Source organism: Callorhinus ursinus, unplaced genomic scaffold, assembly GCF_003265705.2.
Source record: "Callorhinus ursinus isolate GAN/ISIS: 27379988/994484 unplaced genomic scaffold, GSC_fseal_2.0 scaffold3, whole genome shotgun sequence".
In the NCBI taxonomy this organism is placed as follows: Eukaryota; Metazoa; Chordata; class Mammalia; order Carnivora; family Otariidae; genus Callorhinus; species Callorhinus ursinus.
Window position 1 is genome coordinate 93141070 of NW_027397065.1, and position 18038 is coordinate 93159107.

General features: G+C 61.0%; 1 protein-coding gene and 1 long non-coding RNA gene across 4 annotated transcripts in view; both read left to right on the forward strand.

Moving 5' to 3' along the window:
- Positions 1–17389, forward strand: part of SLC9A3 (solute carrier family 9 member A3) — a 47116-nt gene extending 29727 nt beyond the window's left edge. Inside the window, exons 3-17 of one of the 2 annotated variants that reach the window (XM_025867509.2) lie at positions 1417–1577; positions 3459–3537; positions 4129–4306; positions 4907–5127; positions 6042–6244; positions 6656–6745; positions 6835–6905; positions 7910–8039; positions 10121–10236; positions 10788–10917; positions 11150–11326; positions 11568–11640; positions 12187–12300; positions 12618–12879; positions 14539–17389. In XM_025867509.2, coding sequence (XP_025723294.1) covers positions 1417–1577; positions 3459–3537; positions 4129–4306; positions 4907–5127; positions 6042–6244; positions 6656–6745; positions 6835–6905; positions 7910–8039; positions 10121–10236; positions 10788–10917; positions 11150–11326; positions 11568–11640; positions 12187–12300; positions 12618–12879; positions 14539–14542 — 2009 coding nt within the window. In that variant the 3' untranslated portion in view covers positions 14543–17389. Of the gene's footprint in view, positions 1–1416; positions 1578–3458; positions 3538–4128; positions 4307–4906; positions 5128–6041; positions 6245–6655; positions 6746–6834; positions 6906–7909; positions 8040–10120; positions 10237–10787; positions 10918–11149; positions 11327–11567; positions 11641–12186; positions 12301–12617; positions 12884–14538 lie in introns of those variants that run through there. The other variant, XM_025867510.2, reaches the window with a different exon arrangement.
- A 150-nt stretch (positions 17390–17539) lies between these two features.
- LOC141372422 (uncharacterized) overlaps positions 17540–18038 on the forward strand; it is a 2005-nt gene continuing 1506 nt past the window's right edge. The window contains exon 1 of one of the 2 annotated variants that reach the window (XR_012377679.1): positions 17540–17620. This is a non-coding gene — a long non-coding RNA (uncharacterized lncRNA). Of the gene's footprint in view, positions 17621–17644; positions 17768–18038 lie in introns of those variants that run through there. The other variant, XR_012377680.1, reaches the window with a different exon arrangement.

An 18038-nucleotide genomic window follows, 5' to 3' on the forward strand; every position in this document is an offset into this window, starting at 1 on the left:
CGCTGACGTCTGAAGCCAGGAAGGACTGCCTTCCCACCTCCACCTCACACCCACAGCATCTGGAGGTGGGAGAGCAAACCCTATGATTCCCATGAGACATCTTAAAGTCATTGGAAGCTGGTTCTAACACCTGTCACCCCTTCAGCACCCAGACCGTGGCACCAGGCTGTGGGGTTTTCAGAGCTCACAGGAAACCCCCTCCAAGGCCCTGCCTCCCCCCAGACACAACCTTCTTCCAGGGGCCCTGCCTGGCCCTGAGGGAGAGCCGGGCTCCTGTGGAAGCCCCCATCCTGGGCCTGGAGGGGGCCCTCGGCTCTGAACCGGCAGGCGTCCAGCCCACATGGTTTCCACCTACCCCACCCCGGCCGGCCTCTCCCATGGCCTCAAGGTCTGACTGGCCCCTGGGGTCTGTTTAAGCCCAATCAGCCTGGGGAGGAGGCTCCATACCAAGAAGGCCCCTGGACAAGGCCCCCCTCCCACCACAGCCCTCTGAGAGCAGGTGTGTGTCCCGAACACAGCTGGGACAGGCAACCATATGCGGGGGTCCTGAGCTTTTGTCCAGGGAAGGCCGCTGCGGGGGGTTTGCATGCAACCTGGAGTGGCTCTGGGGACTGAGATGGATCTGGAAGGACAGAGAAGTTGGAAAATGCATCTGAGCATGACCCCCGCCCCCGAGGGCGCCAGGAACTTGCTGGGCAGAGGTCACTCCAAGGTGCAGGCTAGGCTGAGCTCTGAGGACCTGCACCTCCAAGGTCCCTTCCTCCCCTCCCTCCTCTCTGAGCCCCCAGCTCCCTTCTGGTCCCTCAGACCTCCCCAGCGGCTTCTACTGTTGGAGCCCCCCGGTTTCCCCGGGGCCTGTGAGGCCTGTCCCTCCCCTGCCCCGTCCATCACCTCCCCTCAGGCTGGTCCTGGTGGCTCTGATCTAGGCTGAGGTATCACTTCCCAGGGAGGCCTTTCCCCCAGGCCTGTCGAGCCCCCGACCACCTCCCTTGCGAATACACCATGTGCATCCCCGGACTGCAGACCGCCCAGGGCCGGGGTCTGATTTCATGCTGTGCCTGGTCGGGCACCAGGGGCCCCTCATCTGCTGGCAGATGGCCTCGGTAAGCTGGCCAGAAGGAAGCAGCCAGGCACAGGGGCTGTCAGTCCCCACTGGGGGGTGAGATAAGCCGTTCCTGAAGGTTGTGGGGGCCCATGGGAGGCAGGCAATCTGACCCCAGTTCCCACAACTGGCCAGCCCCAGACCCAAGAGCATCAGAGTCCCCATCCTGAGGGGCCTCCAACTCAGTCATCAGCAGGACAACAGCCTGGGGCAGCCCCCCAGAAGGCCAAGGGGAGGAAGTGTGCCTGACTCTGAGGCCCTCCTTCTACCTGGGCCCTGAAGAGCTCTCCGTGATAGCCCTGCCTGTCTTGCAGGAGACCTGAAAGTTGGGCTGCTGGATTTCCTCCTGTTCGGCAGCCTGATTGCCGCCGTGGACCCGGTGGCCGTCCTGGCCGTGTTCGAGGAGGTGCACGTCAACGAGGTCCTGTTCATCATCGTCTTTGGGGAGTCACTGCTGAACGACGCCGTCACTGTGGTGAGCGGGTGCAGGGCGGGCCCTGGGACTTGGCACAGGGCATCTCAGAGCCACTGGGAGGGAGAAACGCGGTCACTCTGTGGCTGCAGTGCCCCTCAGTGCAGAGGGCAGAGGAGCGGACACACAAAGGCCGAGTCTGCATGAGGGGACTCTTCCTCTGCTCGCAGCTCCGGCCGCAGGAGGCTCCCCCATGCCCCTGTCGCGTGGCCCCCCTTCCCTCACCACCTCCTAACTCAGAATGACTGCCTGTCTGGGTCAGTTCTTCGTCCGTTCTCCCTCCTTCGTGGTAACCATCTGTCAGCCCCGCAACCACGGTTCCCAGAACAGGACCCCTCTAGCTTTGGGTCCAGACTTGGTGCTACCCGTTCGTGAGTCCCCTAAGAGAGCCGATGAAGAGACAAACAGCAAGATCTCACCAGAATTAAGGAAGGAAGATGAGCAAGCATGGGCCGTGTGCCCCCGAAGGCAGCTTTCTCTCCAGAAGGGAGCGTGGCAGAGCCCCCGTGGGCGGGCAGGGGCTGGTGGACCCTCTGTTAAGGTGTGAGGCCACAGTGACTCCACAAAGTGAACAGAAGGCTCATGACATGTGGGGACGCTGTCTAGCATCACAGTGGCCGGCATGGATTTTTCAAAGCCCATCCCCAAACTGGGCCACTACCTCTGCGAGAGTGAGTTAGGGGTAACACTGAGGCACACACAGAGTGCCTTCCCCACGCAGATCCGCCGGGCACTGTGTCTCCAGGCACCGGCTCTGGGCCCGAGGGTCTGGCCCCAGCAGCCCCACACGGCGGGATAGGAAGATGTCTTAGCTCTGAAAGTACTGGTGGTCTCTCTAAGAAACCCCCTTCTCATGTCCCTTCAGGATTCAGGAGACTGAAAAGTCCTAAGGTTGTGCTGCACCAGATTTCTTCTGTAGCAGAGATGTTCTCGGGGGAATTTGAGAATTAATTTGGAATTTAATCAGAAATGTAATACACAGCTCCTTTGAGATTGGGCTGCCCTGTGCCGTGGCTTCGCCTCTCTGCGGAAGCACGAACTTCTGCCTGAGCCACGGAGCTCACCACAGAGCTCTCCACACACAGTCCTGCCAGAGGCTCCATCCCCCCTCCCACCTGCGTTTCCATGGAGATAGCGGAACTGTGGTCCAGCCCCCAATGCCCTTGGAGGCCCAGGCCCTGCCCACCACCAGTACGTCATCAAGCCATGCCCAACCTCCTGCTATAGAGACAGCAGCACACCCTGCCTTTTGGGGTCCTGTGTCCCCTCCAGCCGACCTGGAGAGGCGGACCCATGGCCCAGAGACAAGTGGCCTCCCTAGGAGCCGGCATCCTGGCCATGGCAGCCCCTCGGCCCGGCGGTGTGGAGCGGCACGTCCTCAGGAGGCCCGGGAAACACAACACTGTCCCCACAGCTGAGCCTAGCATATAGTTCTCGAGCTTTTCACCTCAAATATCTTGGTGGGATACAGTTTAAAAGTCAACATGCAAAGACATCAAGGGGTGTGATCCCACAAGCAGGAGTCAATGCAATAGTGAGGTCACTAAAAATGAAACTCTGGCTTCATCTTGGAAAACAAAACAGAGTTAAATGCAGTAGGTAGCTTTGTGCTTTGCTGAGAGTAGGAAAGGGCCAGGTTTGCTCCTGAAGGTTCTGGTTCCTTCTAGAATGTTCTTCTGCCTCTCCTAGCCCACCTGCTGACTCATCTTGGGCCTTTGTCTTATTGAATATTATTGCCCCGTAATGATTTCCTCCCAGTGATTTCTGGTGGCTTCCACAGGCTGCTCCATCCAGCCCAAGTCTCTGAAGCCTGGGGCCCAAGTCACGGGGGTGAGTGCTGGCCGAGGGCTGACCCGATGTCATGCCTCTCTGTCCCCCCCCCAGGTCCTCTACAACGTGTTTGAATCTTTCGTGACACTGGGTGGTGACAAGGTGACTGGAGTGGATTGCGTGAAAGGCATAGGTGTGTGGCTGGCAGGTCCACCCACCTGGGGAGTGTGGGGGCCACGTCTCCTCTCCAGCATGGGGACCACCTCCAGGCTTCGGCCCCAGGTCTGCCCCTGGAACCCACAGCCTGTGTAGGAGAAGACATTTCCCCTTTGAAGTCTGGGCGGCGGTTTCCTCCCGTCCCCAGCGTGTTTCATGGACGCAACTTCATTGGGTCCGGGCACCCTTGGGGGGGCAGGGTGCTGCCCCGTGAGGCCCACCAGCACGTCGAGTTGGAGGACGGGGGTCCTGGGTGGTCCCGAGTAAGCATTTCTCTGGGAAGGGGCAGTGACAGCCTCGCTGTCCTGGGGGCCCGGGGACAACCCTGCGCAAGGCCTCCTTCATGGCCTTTGTCCACAATGGGGGAGGGGAGCCGGGCCTCCCTGCACTCCACGTGGGAGAACTGGCCTCTTGTTGGCCGCGCTGTTGGCGCCTCTGGGGGGGTTACCGGGCGACCCACATGAGGAATGTTCTGGAAGGAGGCCGGTCAGCGGCGCCCACACAGGGGCCAGCCACGCCGGCCACAAAGGGCCTTTCAGGTGGTTCAGCCAACGTCCTCGGCCCACAGTGTCCTTCTTCGTGGTGAGCCTGGGGGGCACGCTGGTGGGGGTGCTTTTCGCCTTCCTGCTCTCGCTGGTGACCCGCTTCACCAAGCACGTGCGCATCATCGAGCCGGGCTTCGTGTTCGTCATCTCCTATTTGTCCTACCTCACGTCCGAGATGCTGTCGCTGTCAGCCATCCTGGCGTGAGTCCCTCACCCCCATGCCCCAGGGTGCCAGGGCCGCACGGTGTCCCGGCCATGTGCTGTGCAGGGGTGGGGTGGGGTCACCCCACAGCACAGCCAAGCAGCTGTGCCCGGGAGGGGAGGGGGGGGGGGGGGGGGGGGGGGGGGGGGGGGGGGGGGGAGGGGGGAAGGCCCCTCCCTTCCTGGGCACAACCTTCCTGGCCCACCTCCCTGTGAGGGGTGAGAAGCCACTGTGGGGGTGAAGAATCTGGTCTATTCAGGTTTTAAATCAGGAGTTGGCGTTTTCACAGAATTGTCCTTGAGCTCTGCCTACACGCAGCCTCTTCTGGGTGCCCTGGGTGGGCGGCCGGCTAGCAACCCGTGACCCAAATCTGCCCCAGCACGCCTCCAAGAGCCAGCTGCCGCTGGACTGGGGACAGACACCGAGGCAGCCCACTGGGTGGCTCAGGGTTCAGGTCTTGGGGTGTAGGGAGGCCCAGCTCCAAGAGAAGACCCGATCAGTGGGGTGGGTGCGTGCCCAGGACACAGGCCCACAGGCCCACAGGCCATGCAGGTGGAGTCTCGGCCCCCAGTCTGACAGCAAGCCCATCCCGCCCCCAGCATCACCTTCTGTGGCATCTGCTGTCAGAAGTACGTGAAGGCCAACATCTCTGAGCAGTCAGCCACCACCGTGCGCTACACCATGAAGATGCTGGCCAGTGGGGCGGAGACCATAATCTTCATGTTCCTGGGCATCTCAGCCGTGAACCCCCTCATCTGGAAGTGGAACACAGCCTTTGTGCTCCTGACACTGGTCTTCATCTCTGTGTACCGGGCCATTGGTGAGGGTGCCGGGGGTTGTGGGGACGAGGGAGTGTGGGGTGGGGGTGGGGCTGACGGGGAGGAGGGGAGTCGATGGGGGTGGCGGGGAGGGGGGACAATGACAGGGATGCCTGGGGGATGGGGCTGTTGGGGAAGGTGGGGAATGGCGGGGGGCAGCGGGGATGACGGAGGGATGCTGGGGACAGTGGGAGGTGGACAGTGGGGACCCGCTGTGGGCAGGCTGTGGGAACCGAGGACGTGGTGTTTGTGACCAGCCCTTGGAGTGAGCCCCCTGGCCCAGTGAACGGCAGGTTCCAGAGCCCCTGGGGAGCCTCAGCATGGCCAGGCCGTCAGTTATGTGCAGTGAAGGTTCAGGCTTTCTTCACGGCCTTGTCACCTTGAGTCAGAGAGAGCATAGCTGGGGGGCAGGGTGGAAGGTTCTAGAACCTAGGGGAACCCATTTGGTTTCCCCTTGACTCACTCTGGATGCTGTCACTGAGGAAGCAGATGGAGGCTCCTGTGAGGCTGGAGCCCTGCTGCCCGCTGTGACCCTTGTGGCCCCTCCTCGGGGTGCTGGCCAGGGTGGGACCACCACCCACTCTGCCTGTGCTCAGCGGGGACTGGGGGCTCCAGGGAGCGGCTTCCGGAGTGAGGCAGAGTCCGTGGTCCTAGGACACAAGGCTTCCATTGCCTCCTGGGTCACAGGGCAGGTTTGGCTCTCGGCCAAGAGGGAGCACAGGTTGGACCGGAGGGTGTGGGGAGAGCAGGGCCCCAGGGTGGCATTTTCGTGACTTTTGCTCAGAACAGAACCCGTCACCCTCGCCGTCAGTGCCCAAGGAGGGAGTTCCCAAATGCTGCTCCCCCGGTGCGGTGGCTGCCAAGGGGGGGGGGCCGCTCCTGGAGCGTGGGAGCTCAGCGCGGGCCCCACCCGCAGGTGTCGTCCTGCAGACCTGGGTCTTGAACCGGTACCGGATGGTGCAGCTGGAGATCATAGACCAGGTGGTCATGTCCTATGGTGGCCTGCGCGGAGCCGTGGCCTTCGCCCTGGTTGTCCTCCTGGACGAGAAGAAGGTGCAGGAGAGGAACCTGTTCGTCAGCACGACCATCATTGTGGTCTTTTTCACGGTCATCTTCCAGGTAGGGTCGAGCGCATGCCCTGCCCGTCCTCCCGGCCTCACCATGCCGGGCCGGGGTGCTGTGACAAGCCTCTCCAGCCTCCAGGCCCTAATTGGTTTTTACTATTTTAGTAACTAGGAGCCGTTTTGTAGGTTTTCATGTGGCCCCACAGGGGACGCAGCACGATTTGGCCTAAAAATGTCCTTCCTGGGTTGCTGCTGGCTAACAAAGCCCCAGTTAATACTTCATTGACCAGACATGCCCAGGAAAGTGTCCCACTTCCCCCTTGCTTTTGGACAATCTAAAGAGCTGACCGGGGGGCCCTCAGAGCAGGGTCGGGTGGCGGTGGATTCACACACTGGGGGCTCAGTGGGCCGGGGTGGGCCCTGGGGTGGAACCTGCCTGCCACCAGGGTCAACACCCGTCTTCCAGGGCCTGACCATCAAGCCCCTGGTGCAGTGGCTGAAGGTGAAAAGGAGTGAGCATCGAGAGCCCAAACTCAACGAGAAGCTGCATGGCCGGGTAGGGGACCTCCCCGGTGGCCGGGGGGGGGCAGGGCTGGCAGTTGCGTCCCTCCAAGTGATGCTAATCCCCTTCTCTTTCCTGCGAAGGCTTTCGACCACATCCTTTCAGCCATTGAGGACATATCAGGGCAAATTGGACACAATTATCTCAGAGATAAGTAAGTAGCCGCAGGTGCCCCTGGCTGGGTTGAAATGGGGATATTTGGAGGCATCTTTAGTCTCGTCAGCTTCCTGCCCTCTGCCTTTAACGGGAGACCCACAGGGTAGAAAGAGCCACTGATATCCCCCATAAACCCACCTCACAAAGTGCTAGCTAACTGAAGAACACTGCCTTTAAAGGGGTCAGGTTGCTTGACTAACTGTCTGAGACCCCCACCCCCTGGGACTCCTGGTCCCCCTGAGCCCCCTCCTTCCCCTGGGGCTCCCCCTCTCCCTGAGACCCCCCCCGGAGTCCCTCCGCCTCTGGGACCCCTCTCCCCCAGGAGCCCCTCCCCCAGGAGCCCCTCCTTCCCCTGGGACTCCCCCGCCTCCTCCCCCACCACGTCCGTCCAGCTCGTGGCCCGCTGGGCTTCGGCTAGATATTCCCCTTATTCTCACCTGGCCACCTGCTCTTCTGACCCACAATGCTGGCCAGTACCCTAACTGTGTTGGGTTGAAAGCCTCCTTCTGGCCAGCCTTGTTCTGTCCTGGTGTGGGAGCTCAGGGGCTCCTCTTCCCCCAGCCAATCCCTCTGCAGGTAAAATGTGCCCCCTTCACTGTAGCCAGGGCTCCAGGGCCCCAGGGCCCTGCCCTCCCCCAGCCTTACCCTTTCCAGAGGGTTAGGTAGTCACTTGGGAAACTTTGCAATATCGTATTAAGAAAACAAAATACAGAATTCGGCATACATTCTAATGACACGTACCTTCAGGTAGGAAGGTAGGAACAGAGCGCAGATGAGGAAATAGCACCCCTGAGGTTTATTCCTTTTATTTTAAAACTTATCTTTGTGCTTGTTACAGTAAATAAAAATCAGGGTTGGGGGGAGGGAGGGCGTCTCCTGTGTCTCAGTTCCTGGGAGACCATGTCCATTACAAGTCTGGGCAGTGAGAGGGGTCCCCGTCCATCCTGGGGCCTTGCCCACGGCCCATCCAAGTGTTGATGTCATGTTGGTTTGACCCCCCAGGTGGTCCAATTTTGATAGGAAATTCCTCAGCAAAATCCTTATGAGAAGGTCGGCTCAGAAGTCACGAGATCGGATTCTGAATGTTTTCCATGAACTCAACTTGAAAGATGCCATTAGCTATGTGGCTGAGGTACCAGAACATTCCATCTGTTCTCTTGTTGGAGTTGGGGGCTGAAACAACACCCAGCCAAAGGATGTGGCCAACAGCCACGGGGTCTAGGGCAGCGGGTCAGGGAGGGAGGCCCCTGGTGGCACCGCGCTGGGGCTGCTGACAAGTTCATGACGTGAAGCTCCTGGGTCCTCCAACACCCCAAGAATGGCTGCGGGAGCTGAGGCACAGCACCCTCCCCCACGGCCCTCTGTGGGATGCTCTGTGGTCTGGTGAGTCTGAGATCGAAGACCAGCTAGGGCATTACAGAGTCGTGCCCCCCAACATACATATGTGCACACACACACATTCATGCATGTCTGCATATGCACACAGAGGGGAAAGCAGCAAGGATATCTTGCATCCTGTGGGGCCAACAGGGGACACACCTGGGAACAGGCTGTGATTCTAAGGTCCTTGCAGGTGAGCAGGACTCCTCTGCATCCAGAGAACACCCGCTTCTGTAGGTGAATGAATCCTCCCCCATGTCTTTGGGGCTGATGGGCCATAGAAGACCCCCACCAACTAGTGGCTGGTGCATCCGGTGTGGGGTCAGTGAGTGGGCTCGGGGAGCCTGTGGAAGGATGAGGGACTAGCCTACCACGTGGGCTGCATGGTGACTCTCCGGATCTTGCTGTTTCTGATGCCACATGCCCTGTGCCAACCCACAGCCACTCAGTCAGGACCCGGGGTGTGTCAAAGTGACCCAGTCATCGCAGGTCCCAGGTCAAACCTGGACACACAATCTGGCTGGCCCCTCCCCAGTGGCCACATGCCTCCAGGCAGTGCACACGTGTGACAGTCACTTGGCCTTTGCCCCGTGTGTATCCCCTGGGCCCCGAGGTCACCTGACGCCTCACCAGCTCAGGCCTACACAGAGCCTGGTGAGCTAGGGATCTGCACTCCCATCTCAGCAAATCCCATGGACCTCAGCCAGAAGGCGTAGCCAGAGCCCTGGAAGCGTCTGTTCCTTCCGAGGGGAAAGTGATTCCTGTCTCGAGTGGGCTTGTCCACACCAAATGTACAGCCTGATGCCCTAAGACAGCCGGGGGTCACTCCAGGACAGACGGATGCAGGGGCCACAGGGAGAGCAGTAAAGAGGAGGGCCCTACACCATCTCCTGAGCTAATGCCACACCAATGCTGCTCCCCCTGTAACCCCAACCCACAAGCTCCAGGCACTAGGAGGGACAAGGTCACCTGCTGTCTGCACCTCTGGCCCTGGGCTGGGAAAGTTCACTGCTCAAATCTCTGCCCTCTGGGACTACAGAGGCCTTCGTGTCCTTCGAGCCTGGATGGGTGGGCAGGAGGGACTGTCCTGACTGACCAGCCCTTCTGCTGGCCCAGTCCTGTCTCCCTCGGACACTCTGACGCCCCTAGCCCCCACGTGGGAGATGCAGCCTGCTTGCAGGGCCCCCACTGCCCACCACACTGAGCGCCCGGTGCCCGTGACATGGGCTCCTGCATGGTCAGGACTGGCTCTGCCCACTCAGACCGCAGTGGGGGGTGGTGCGTCCTCCTGGGCTGTGCCTCTGGGCCTCCTGCCCTGCCACGCCGGCCCCTGTCCCTGGTGCCCTCACAGCCCCGTGCCCTCCCCTGAGGAATCCCTGCTTCTCTTCCAGCGGCCCCCTTGGCACTCGGCCCCACGCTCCCACCCAAGGAGGGTGGCTGTTTCCAACTCTCATTCATGTCAGGCTTGGCTCTACATGATCTTAATCTGGTTGAGTTCCGGACAGAGGCCATGAGCCCCCACTGGGGGTTTCCTTCTCAGGGTCACTGAGGGCAGGTGGTTGGGAGTCTCCAGTGGGGACAGGGGACACCTCCCCAGTCCTGTGGGGAGCTGCAATGTTTCCTGATGCCCCGTGCCCACTGAGGGTCTGGGTTGAAGGACCCATGGTTCTGTCTTCACTTTCCTCTTCAAACCACCAGCCTCAACCACTCAGCGAGGCCTTACCTGTGGCCTCGGCTCTCCAGGGGCAGAGGAGAGCCCTCGGCTCTCTGGTGGTCACCTGGCTTCAAGGCACGCCACGGTGTGGGCTGACACAGGCTTCCTCTTCCCCACAGGGAGAGCGCCGTGGGTCCCTGGCCTTCATCCGCTCCCCCAGCACCGACAACATGGTCAATGTGGACTTCAGCACACCACGGCCCTCAACCGTGGAGGCCTCTGTCTCCTACCTCCTGTAGGTGCTCGCGTTCACACGGGCTTCCACCAGAAGAGGCCACCCCTGGCCTGGGCCCCTCCCCCCCTGCCCCTGGAGGCTGCCCGCCTGGTCATAGGCAGCAGGGCCCCTCTGGACAGACACTGGCCAGTGGGCACCTGGGGGCAACTGCGAGTCATAAATGGGTGGAGCAGAGGCCCCTGCATCGGACCCCAGGGAGGGCGTGCACACAGGCGCCGGTGTCCCCCGCTCCAATGCATCTGTAGTAAATGTTAGCGCCTGCCGGATGGAGACCAAGAGAGGAGGGTGCCAGACAGAGACCTGGGGCTGAGGCCTCATCCCTGGTCACCCCTACCTACACCGGTCCCGGGGTTTGGGCCTCCTGCTCTGTAGTGCTGTGTGGCTGGGGTTGGCCAACCGGTGTGCAGGTGCCGGGCTTGAGGGGGTGAGTGAGGAGGGCACGGAGCACTGTGTGGGGGGAGGCCTCATGGGAAGTCACGCCCAGGACAAGCCTCCCAGGAGGCCGGCGGTGAGGGCAGGCAGGGCAGGCGGTCACCATGGCCCCCACACAGGAGGGAGAACGTCAGCGCGGTGTGCCTGGACATGCAGTCCCTGGAACAGAGGAGGAGGAGCATCCGTGACACAGAGGACATGGTCACTCACCACACCCTGCAGCAGTACCTGTACAAGCCTCGGCAGGAGGTGGGCGCGCGGAGCCCGGGTGGGGTACAGCTCCCTGGTCCCCTCCTCGCCCCGGGACGGTTTCCGTGCAGAGGATGCTCAGGCCGAGAAGGGCTGGCAGGAGGCGCGGGGCTCAGCTTCCCAGCCAGGTCCCTGGGCCCTCTCGCCCCTGGGTGTGCTGGCCGGGGGTGCTGGGGGGGCCGTGAGGCCCGGGGCAGCCATGCAAGGTGCCCCCACCGTGACCTCTCCCCAGTACAAGCATCTCTACAGTCGGCATGAGCTGACCCCGAGCGAGGACGAGAAGCAGGACAAGGAGATCTTCCACAGGACCATGCGGAAGCGCTTGGAGTCCTTCAAGTCCGCCAAGCTGGGGATCAACCAGAACAAGAAGGCGGCAAAACTCTACAAGAGGGAACGCGCCCAGAAACGGGTGAGGGCAGTGGGCACGTGGGGTTCCCGGGGGCTGGGGTCCCACCAGGGCACCCCCAGGGACAGGCCTGGGCAGGCGCTCTGCTCCTGTAACCCCTCACAGAGCAGGAGGGGCCCCGGAGGGCTCCCAGCAGCACCAGCAGGGGCTCCCCTGGAACAGTCTCCCCTGGGAACAGTTGGGGCAGTCAGGGTCCAGGTGTAGCTGTGCCCACACCTGCTGACGGTTTCCTTTTGTTTCTCAGAGGAACAGCAGTGTCCCCAACGGGAAACTGCCCACGGAGAGCCCCATGGACAACTTTACCATTAAGGAGAAAGGTACTGGGGGGGGGGGCAGAGCAGGACCCAGAGACACATGCGATGGGGCAGGAGGGGTGCAGAGCGCTGTCCTGCCAGAGGGACCCTTCCCCTTGGCAGTCAGGACCCACCTTGGGTAGGGGGCTGCTGCCAAGGCCCCAGCTGCTCTGGTGGGCAGCGCCCTGGAGGTGGGCTCCACATCCCCTGTTCCAGTCCCCACTTGTGTTTTAGCTACAAGAAGAGTGCCCTCTCTGAGCAGAGCCTGTTCTGCAGCGCGCTCCTGCCTCCAGAAGGCCAGGCTGGCTGGGGAGGAGGAGCAGGGGCAGGAGGGCTGGACGCTCCCCGTGGCTCCCGTGTAGAAGGGAAAACCTCTTGGTGTGGTTTTGCTTTGCCCAGCCCTGTGCTGGCCGTCCAGGCACTGCTGCCCAGCAAGCTGCCCAGATGGGGTGGTGTGATGACAGCCCTCGGGGTGCTCTGCAAGCGGTCAAGGGTGTCAGTCAAGGGCACTGCACGGGGGTGTCTGTGCGCCCAGCCCGCTCCCTCCATGCTGCCCTCTCTTGCCACCAGATTTGGAACTTTCAGAACCAGAGGAGGCCCCGGACTACGGTGCTGAAATGGGTGGGGGGATCGAGTTCCTGGCAAACATCACGCAAGATGCCACGGCGACAGACTCCCCCTCAGGTGAGGGGTGGGGCCGGCCCTCCTTGGGCCCCACACGTGAGCATGGTCATTGGTCATTGATGGGGGCCACAGGACCCGGGTCCACATGGGGTGTGAGTTGCGGGGGGGTCTCTGCTCCAGAGAAGGGAGCATGTGCCCTGCCTGCTGTGTGTGGAGACAGAATGGGGTGCAAGGCATGGAACCCCAAAGACCTTCCAGGTGACCTTCCAGGTGTCGGCTACAGGAAGAGCTGGTGTCTGACCCCCAGGGCAGCACCCTCCCTCGCTGCTGTCTGAGGTTCACCTGGGAATCTCATCAGCCCCTGCCCTTTCTCCTAGGGATTGACAACCCCGTGTTCTCCCCGGATGAGGACCTGAGCATCCTCTCCAGGGTGCCACCCTGGCTGTCCCCTGGGGAGACGGTGGTGCCCTCCCAGAGGGCCCGTGTGCAGATCCCCTGCTCTCCGGGCAACTTCCGCCGCCTGGCGCCCTTCCGCCTCAGCAACAAGTCCGTGGACTCCTTTCTGCAGGCCGATGGCCCCAGTGGCCCCGATGGCTCCGAGGAGCAGCCCCACAAGACCCTCCCTGAGTCCACGCACATGTAACTCCTGACCCCGCCCACTGGCCTGACACCTGCTCTCTCAGCTTCTCTCCCCTAGCCAGCCGCCTCTCTGGCTCTGGACCTGAACTTCCGCAGACTTTCTCCAGCAACTCTTCTCCCTCCTTCTAAACCTCTTTTCCAGCTGCACATTTCTTAGGAGACCTGTCTGAGTCTCTGCTTCTCCAGCTGAGATGTCAGGATCCAGAGCTGTTTGAGGATCTCTGTAACCCATGTGCTCAGCCCATGAATCTAAGTCTTGAGCTCAGAGGGAACTGAGCCCAGGGCTGGGTGGGGGTTGCGTGGGAAGAGGCCTGTTTTCCTCCCCAAAGGCCCCCGGGGGTTTGGGAAAAGTCCATGTGACAGAAGTGAGTCCAGAAGAGCAACGGGTCCCTTTCAGCCTCATACAGAGAGGAGCTTGGGGAAAGGGAACAGGGAAGTGGAGGGGCAGGCCACCAGCCAGCCAAGGGGACCAGCACCTCTCTCAGGAGAGGAGGCCAGAGAAGGCAGGGGTGGGGGGTGGAGTTAGGGGGCAAGGCAGGGGCAAGGCAGGGGCGGGAGGCAGGGGCGGGAGGCAGGGGTGAGGCACCTGTTCTGCTTCAGGGACTTCTTGCTGGGTCCCCACTTTACCTTCCATAGGGAAGAGGGTTCACCCCTTCGTGCAAGGTTTTGGGTTCATTTCACGTTTCCTTTGGGTGTTTGGTGGGCACTTGGGGGGAAACAGGAGGCGAACCTTTCCCCCGGCACAGAAGGGGCTCTCATGCAGAAGCTTTCCCATTCATTTCAACTGAAGCAGGACCTCCTTGTTTTTCTCTCCTGTGGACACTTGGAGAGGGCGTGCATCAGTCCAGCTGGGGCGAGGCCTTCATGGTGGGGTGTTCTAGCAAGGCTGGCTGGCGCTGCCCGGTGCAGCATTTTCTTTACGCATAACGCTGGGCTTTCTCGGGAGTTCCTGGGGACTAGAAGTGAGCTTGTGGGGAACACCACGTGGGCAGGGCCTCTGTCTGGTCCTTCCGCTGCTCTTCTGCTTCTTCCTGGCTTCTGCCTCTGAACCCATAACCTTCCCCTCTCTCTTCCTTGAACCCTGCTTGTCCTAGAGCAAGGGCACTGTGTCCAGGGAGGCCATGTGGCCAGGACCATTCCTGGACAGGGTGGTTGTATGGGGCGGGCATGGCCTGTAGCAGAGGTGCCCGTCAGGGGGCTGCAGAGGCAGGTCCTTAGAAGGCCCTGTAACTGCACCGTGTTGGCCACACGGCCCGGGCATGGCCTCAGAGTGTCCCACAACATTCCAGGTAGTGGGGGCGGGGCGCAGGCTGGGTGTGTTGGGGACCCTCCAGGCTGCTCGGCCATCCTGGAAGATTAGAGGGAAGGTCCCACGGCCTGGAGTGTCCCTGTGATTCCCGGACCCGCAGAGGGGCGGTGGCAGCCTCCAGAGGTGGGAGCGCCCGCAGTCAACTGGGAAGGTTGCCCATGCCCCCTGCCCGCAGGCATGCTCCGGGTTTTGGCCAACCCAGCAAGTCGACTTCCGTGCAGTTTGCGCGGCATGGGGCCGGGAACCTGACCAGCGCCGCCTCCCGGGTCTCCCCTGCACACCCCTTCCCCCTCCCCCCCACGAGGGCCCCCGCCAGGTGCCCTCTGCGCTCACACCGTCTTCTCCCGCAGGTGACACGGGCTCCGACGTGCCGCTGACCGGACGCTCGTCCCCTCCCGCCGCCGAGAAGCCCCCGCTTCCCGCGCGGTCCCAGCGCCAGCGCTCCCTGAGCCCGGCCCCGCCCGCCGAGGGCCCGCCCGCCGAGGCCCCGCCCACTGGCCCGTCCGACCGCGAGCCGGGCGCGGGGCCGGAGCGCCGCGGACTCCCGGGCGCGCATGCGCGGTCGGCGGCGGCGCGCCGCGTGCACAGCCGGCGCTCTTTCCAGCGGCCCCGCGCGCGCCGCCGCCCCGCGCTGCTCAAGCTCGCGTCCCTGCCGCCGTCGTGCCACGCGCCGCCGCACGCGCTGGAGCAGGAGGAGACGCCGCTGTGACGGCCTGGCCCCGGGGTCTCCCCCAGCCGGAGTCTAGGTGCTGGCATAGGGCAGCAAGCCGGACTCGCCGGTTCAGAATCCGTCCCAGGGGACCGAGTGTGCCACGAGGCCTGACCCTTGGAATTCCTTGGAGCCACCTGCAGAGAGGCCCCTGCAGAGAGGCCCCTGTGGGCTAGGAAGTGGAGCGTGGCAGAGCCTCTTCCAGCTGCCGGGCGGTCTGGGCCCGTGCCCTTGCCCCGAGACTCTGCTGTGGGCCCTTCTGTGCACCTGCCGTGGTTCTGAAGCCTGCCGGCACTTGGGTCTTATTGCCACCCCGACTTAGAGTCAGGAAGGGCCCTGGGTGTCCGGAAGTGGGCTCTGGGTTCGAGTTCTTGCCACTTCGTGTCCACTATCTGATCAACACTGCCAGGGACACTGAGACCAGATGCCAGCCCACCTTCCGGGCCCCGCAGGGCTCTCACCCCCAGGGAGGCAGGAGCCCTGATTCCAGGAGCAGTTTGCAGGCGGAGGGGTTGGCCCTGCGTGATGTCTTAACATACACTTAGCAGTTCTTTGATCTACCTGTCACCTTAGGGACACCTTAGGTACAATTGCAGAAACATCTTTTGTTTGTTTATCCTTTTTGTGTTGTGACTTCTGGAGCCCAGCACTGGTCTGGCTCTGGCCCAGGCGTCAATGTGGCGGCCCCTGGTTTGCGGGTGTTGCCCCATGCCCAACACCTGGTCTCTGGCCTTAGCCGTCCCACCTGACACTGGGAGAGGTTGCACTGGCCGTGTGGGCAGGTCTACACAGCTCCCGCTGAGTAGAGTGGGCCCTTCACTTAGCAAGCAGCTCAACAGGGCCCGGGCCAGGTGGGGTGGGGAGCTGCTCTTTCCTGGAGAGCCAAGGGATTTGGAGCAGGGCTCAGACCCTCACAGGACCCTCTGGGCCTGCCCTGAGAATGTTGTAGCCCAGACTGCTTCTCACCCCCTCCAGGGTCTCAGGGACATGGCTTTGGACAGAGCTGCACCCTCTGCCCCCCATCCTCTGGAGGGAGACCACTGTCTGGCTCTCCTATGGGGGCAGCAGACAGGAGGCTGGGGTGAGGAGGCTGCCACAGTAGTCCAGGGAAGAGGCCCTCATCTGCCCTCGCCTGTTCCTCAGAAAGAGGTAGTAAAGATCAGAGGAATGTGGGCCTTAGGATGGACACTACTAGAAGCTTTTCTGAAGAGGCCCAGCTCAGCTCTGCTCAGGAAAGTATTTGTGCTGTGCTGTGACTGACTTCTGACGGTGGAAATTCTCACAGCCGTCACTGGCGAGGCCTGATAGCACTTCGTAGTGTTCACTGAGACCCTGGTGGAAAGTCGGTACAACCTACTGTCCCTTTGCTGTTGAGAAAAACAGGGACTAGTCACTGTGGCATCTGCTCAGCAACACAAAGCTCTTGACCCTGAGGCAGCAGATGTGCTCATTACCTAAATCACACACACGGGGGTGGTGTTTGGTTTTCTTTCTGTAGGTATTCCCCACACTGTGCAACCATTTTGACCTGTGAGCACAAAATCCAGCCATTATCGGGGCAACAAAACCTGCCGGTTAGTGAGCCCGACTGAGCTGCAGCAACCACGCACACCTCCTCGAGGAAGGCACACGCTCTGCCCACTCCCTGCAGAGTGGTTCGTCCAGATCAAGCCAAGCCCTGCCGCACTGAGCTCCCCAGGGTCCACGGCCCAGCTGGTCCGGCATCTCCAGCTGCCTTAACAACTCACCTGGACCTCTGGACCCGGATCCAATTCCCAGCTGCGGAGCTAGAGGCTGAGCTGGGGAAAGCGGCTCGGAGGTCCCTCCATCAACACCAGAAATAGTAAACCGGCGGGTGATGCCTCTGTTTGACAAATGTCTCACGGCTCAGGAGGAACTGAAGTTCCAGGTGGGAAACCTCCTTTGCAGAATCCCACATTTCAATGCTCACGAGAGAAGTTTGGTGTTTCCTCTGTGGACAGTCTTATGCTCCGTAGTGCTGTGGATACATTTCATAAATGAGAATCCTAGCTGTTCTTGTCATTGTAAAACAGAAAGTAAACAAAGTCTTATGAATGTATTTCCTTAGGAAAACTGTTGTAAAATTTTTTATTATAAAAGAATTCCTATTTATTTAATACTGAATTTTGGCCTACTTTATGGTAGACTATAAAGAACACAAATGTAGGAGTTGCTATTTCTCACCTATTTTCTTGAAAATAATTTTGGTACAGTGCTTATATACTGTGTACTAGTGATCTTCTATTGTGAAAGGAGATTTAAAGAATTTCATTGAAATTCGAAATGTACGTTAAGTTAGGAGTGGTGAAAATTGTGTGTTAATTTTGTGAATGTAATTTTAGTCAAATTTTGTGTAACCCTGACCACAGAACAATGTGCCTTACAGGGCCCCCTGGATGTGCTGGGCAGGGGCCCTGTCACAGACCCTGTCACACCTGCATGATCAAGTCTATTAAAAATGTTTCAAGGCACTTTGGGTGGAAACTTTGTAAGTGAGAAACCATATCAAGGAGAATTTAAAGGGCAGTTTGCTGCAGGCAAACATTGCTCTGGTACTAAAATTAACATCGACATGTGCGTGTGCATGCGCGTGTGTGCATGCGTCAGAGGCAGCCCCTTCTGGCTGGTGCAAGGAGGTCGTTGGGACGCGACTGCTGGCACACCCTGGGCTCTGAGAGCTGGTTCTTCCCAGGCACAGACAGGTGGGCACCACCACTTGCTCACTTACTCAGACTCGTCACTGCACACGGGGCAGGCGCCCGGAAAGGGCAGAGCAGCGCCCACCCAGCCAGAGTGGGAGGAGGAAGTGCCTGAGACACCAAAGGGGGTGGGCCCAGGGCCGGAAGGAGGTGGGTAAGGGTGGTCTCTGGAGGCCAAGATGAGGCTGATGGGGGAGGCAGAAGTGCACCTGTCCCTAAATGTCTGGGTGAATCTTGTCCCCCTGAGGTGGATCCCACCCCCCCCAGGTGGATCCCGCCCCCCCCAGGTGGATCCCACCCCCAGGTGAATCCCACCCCCCAGGTGGATCCCACCCTCAGGTGAATCCCACCCCCCCAGGTGGATCCCGCCCCCCCCGAGGTGGATCCCACCCCCAGGTGAATCCTACCCCCCCAGGTGGAT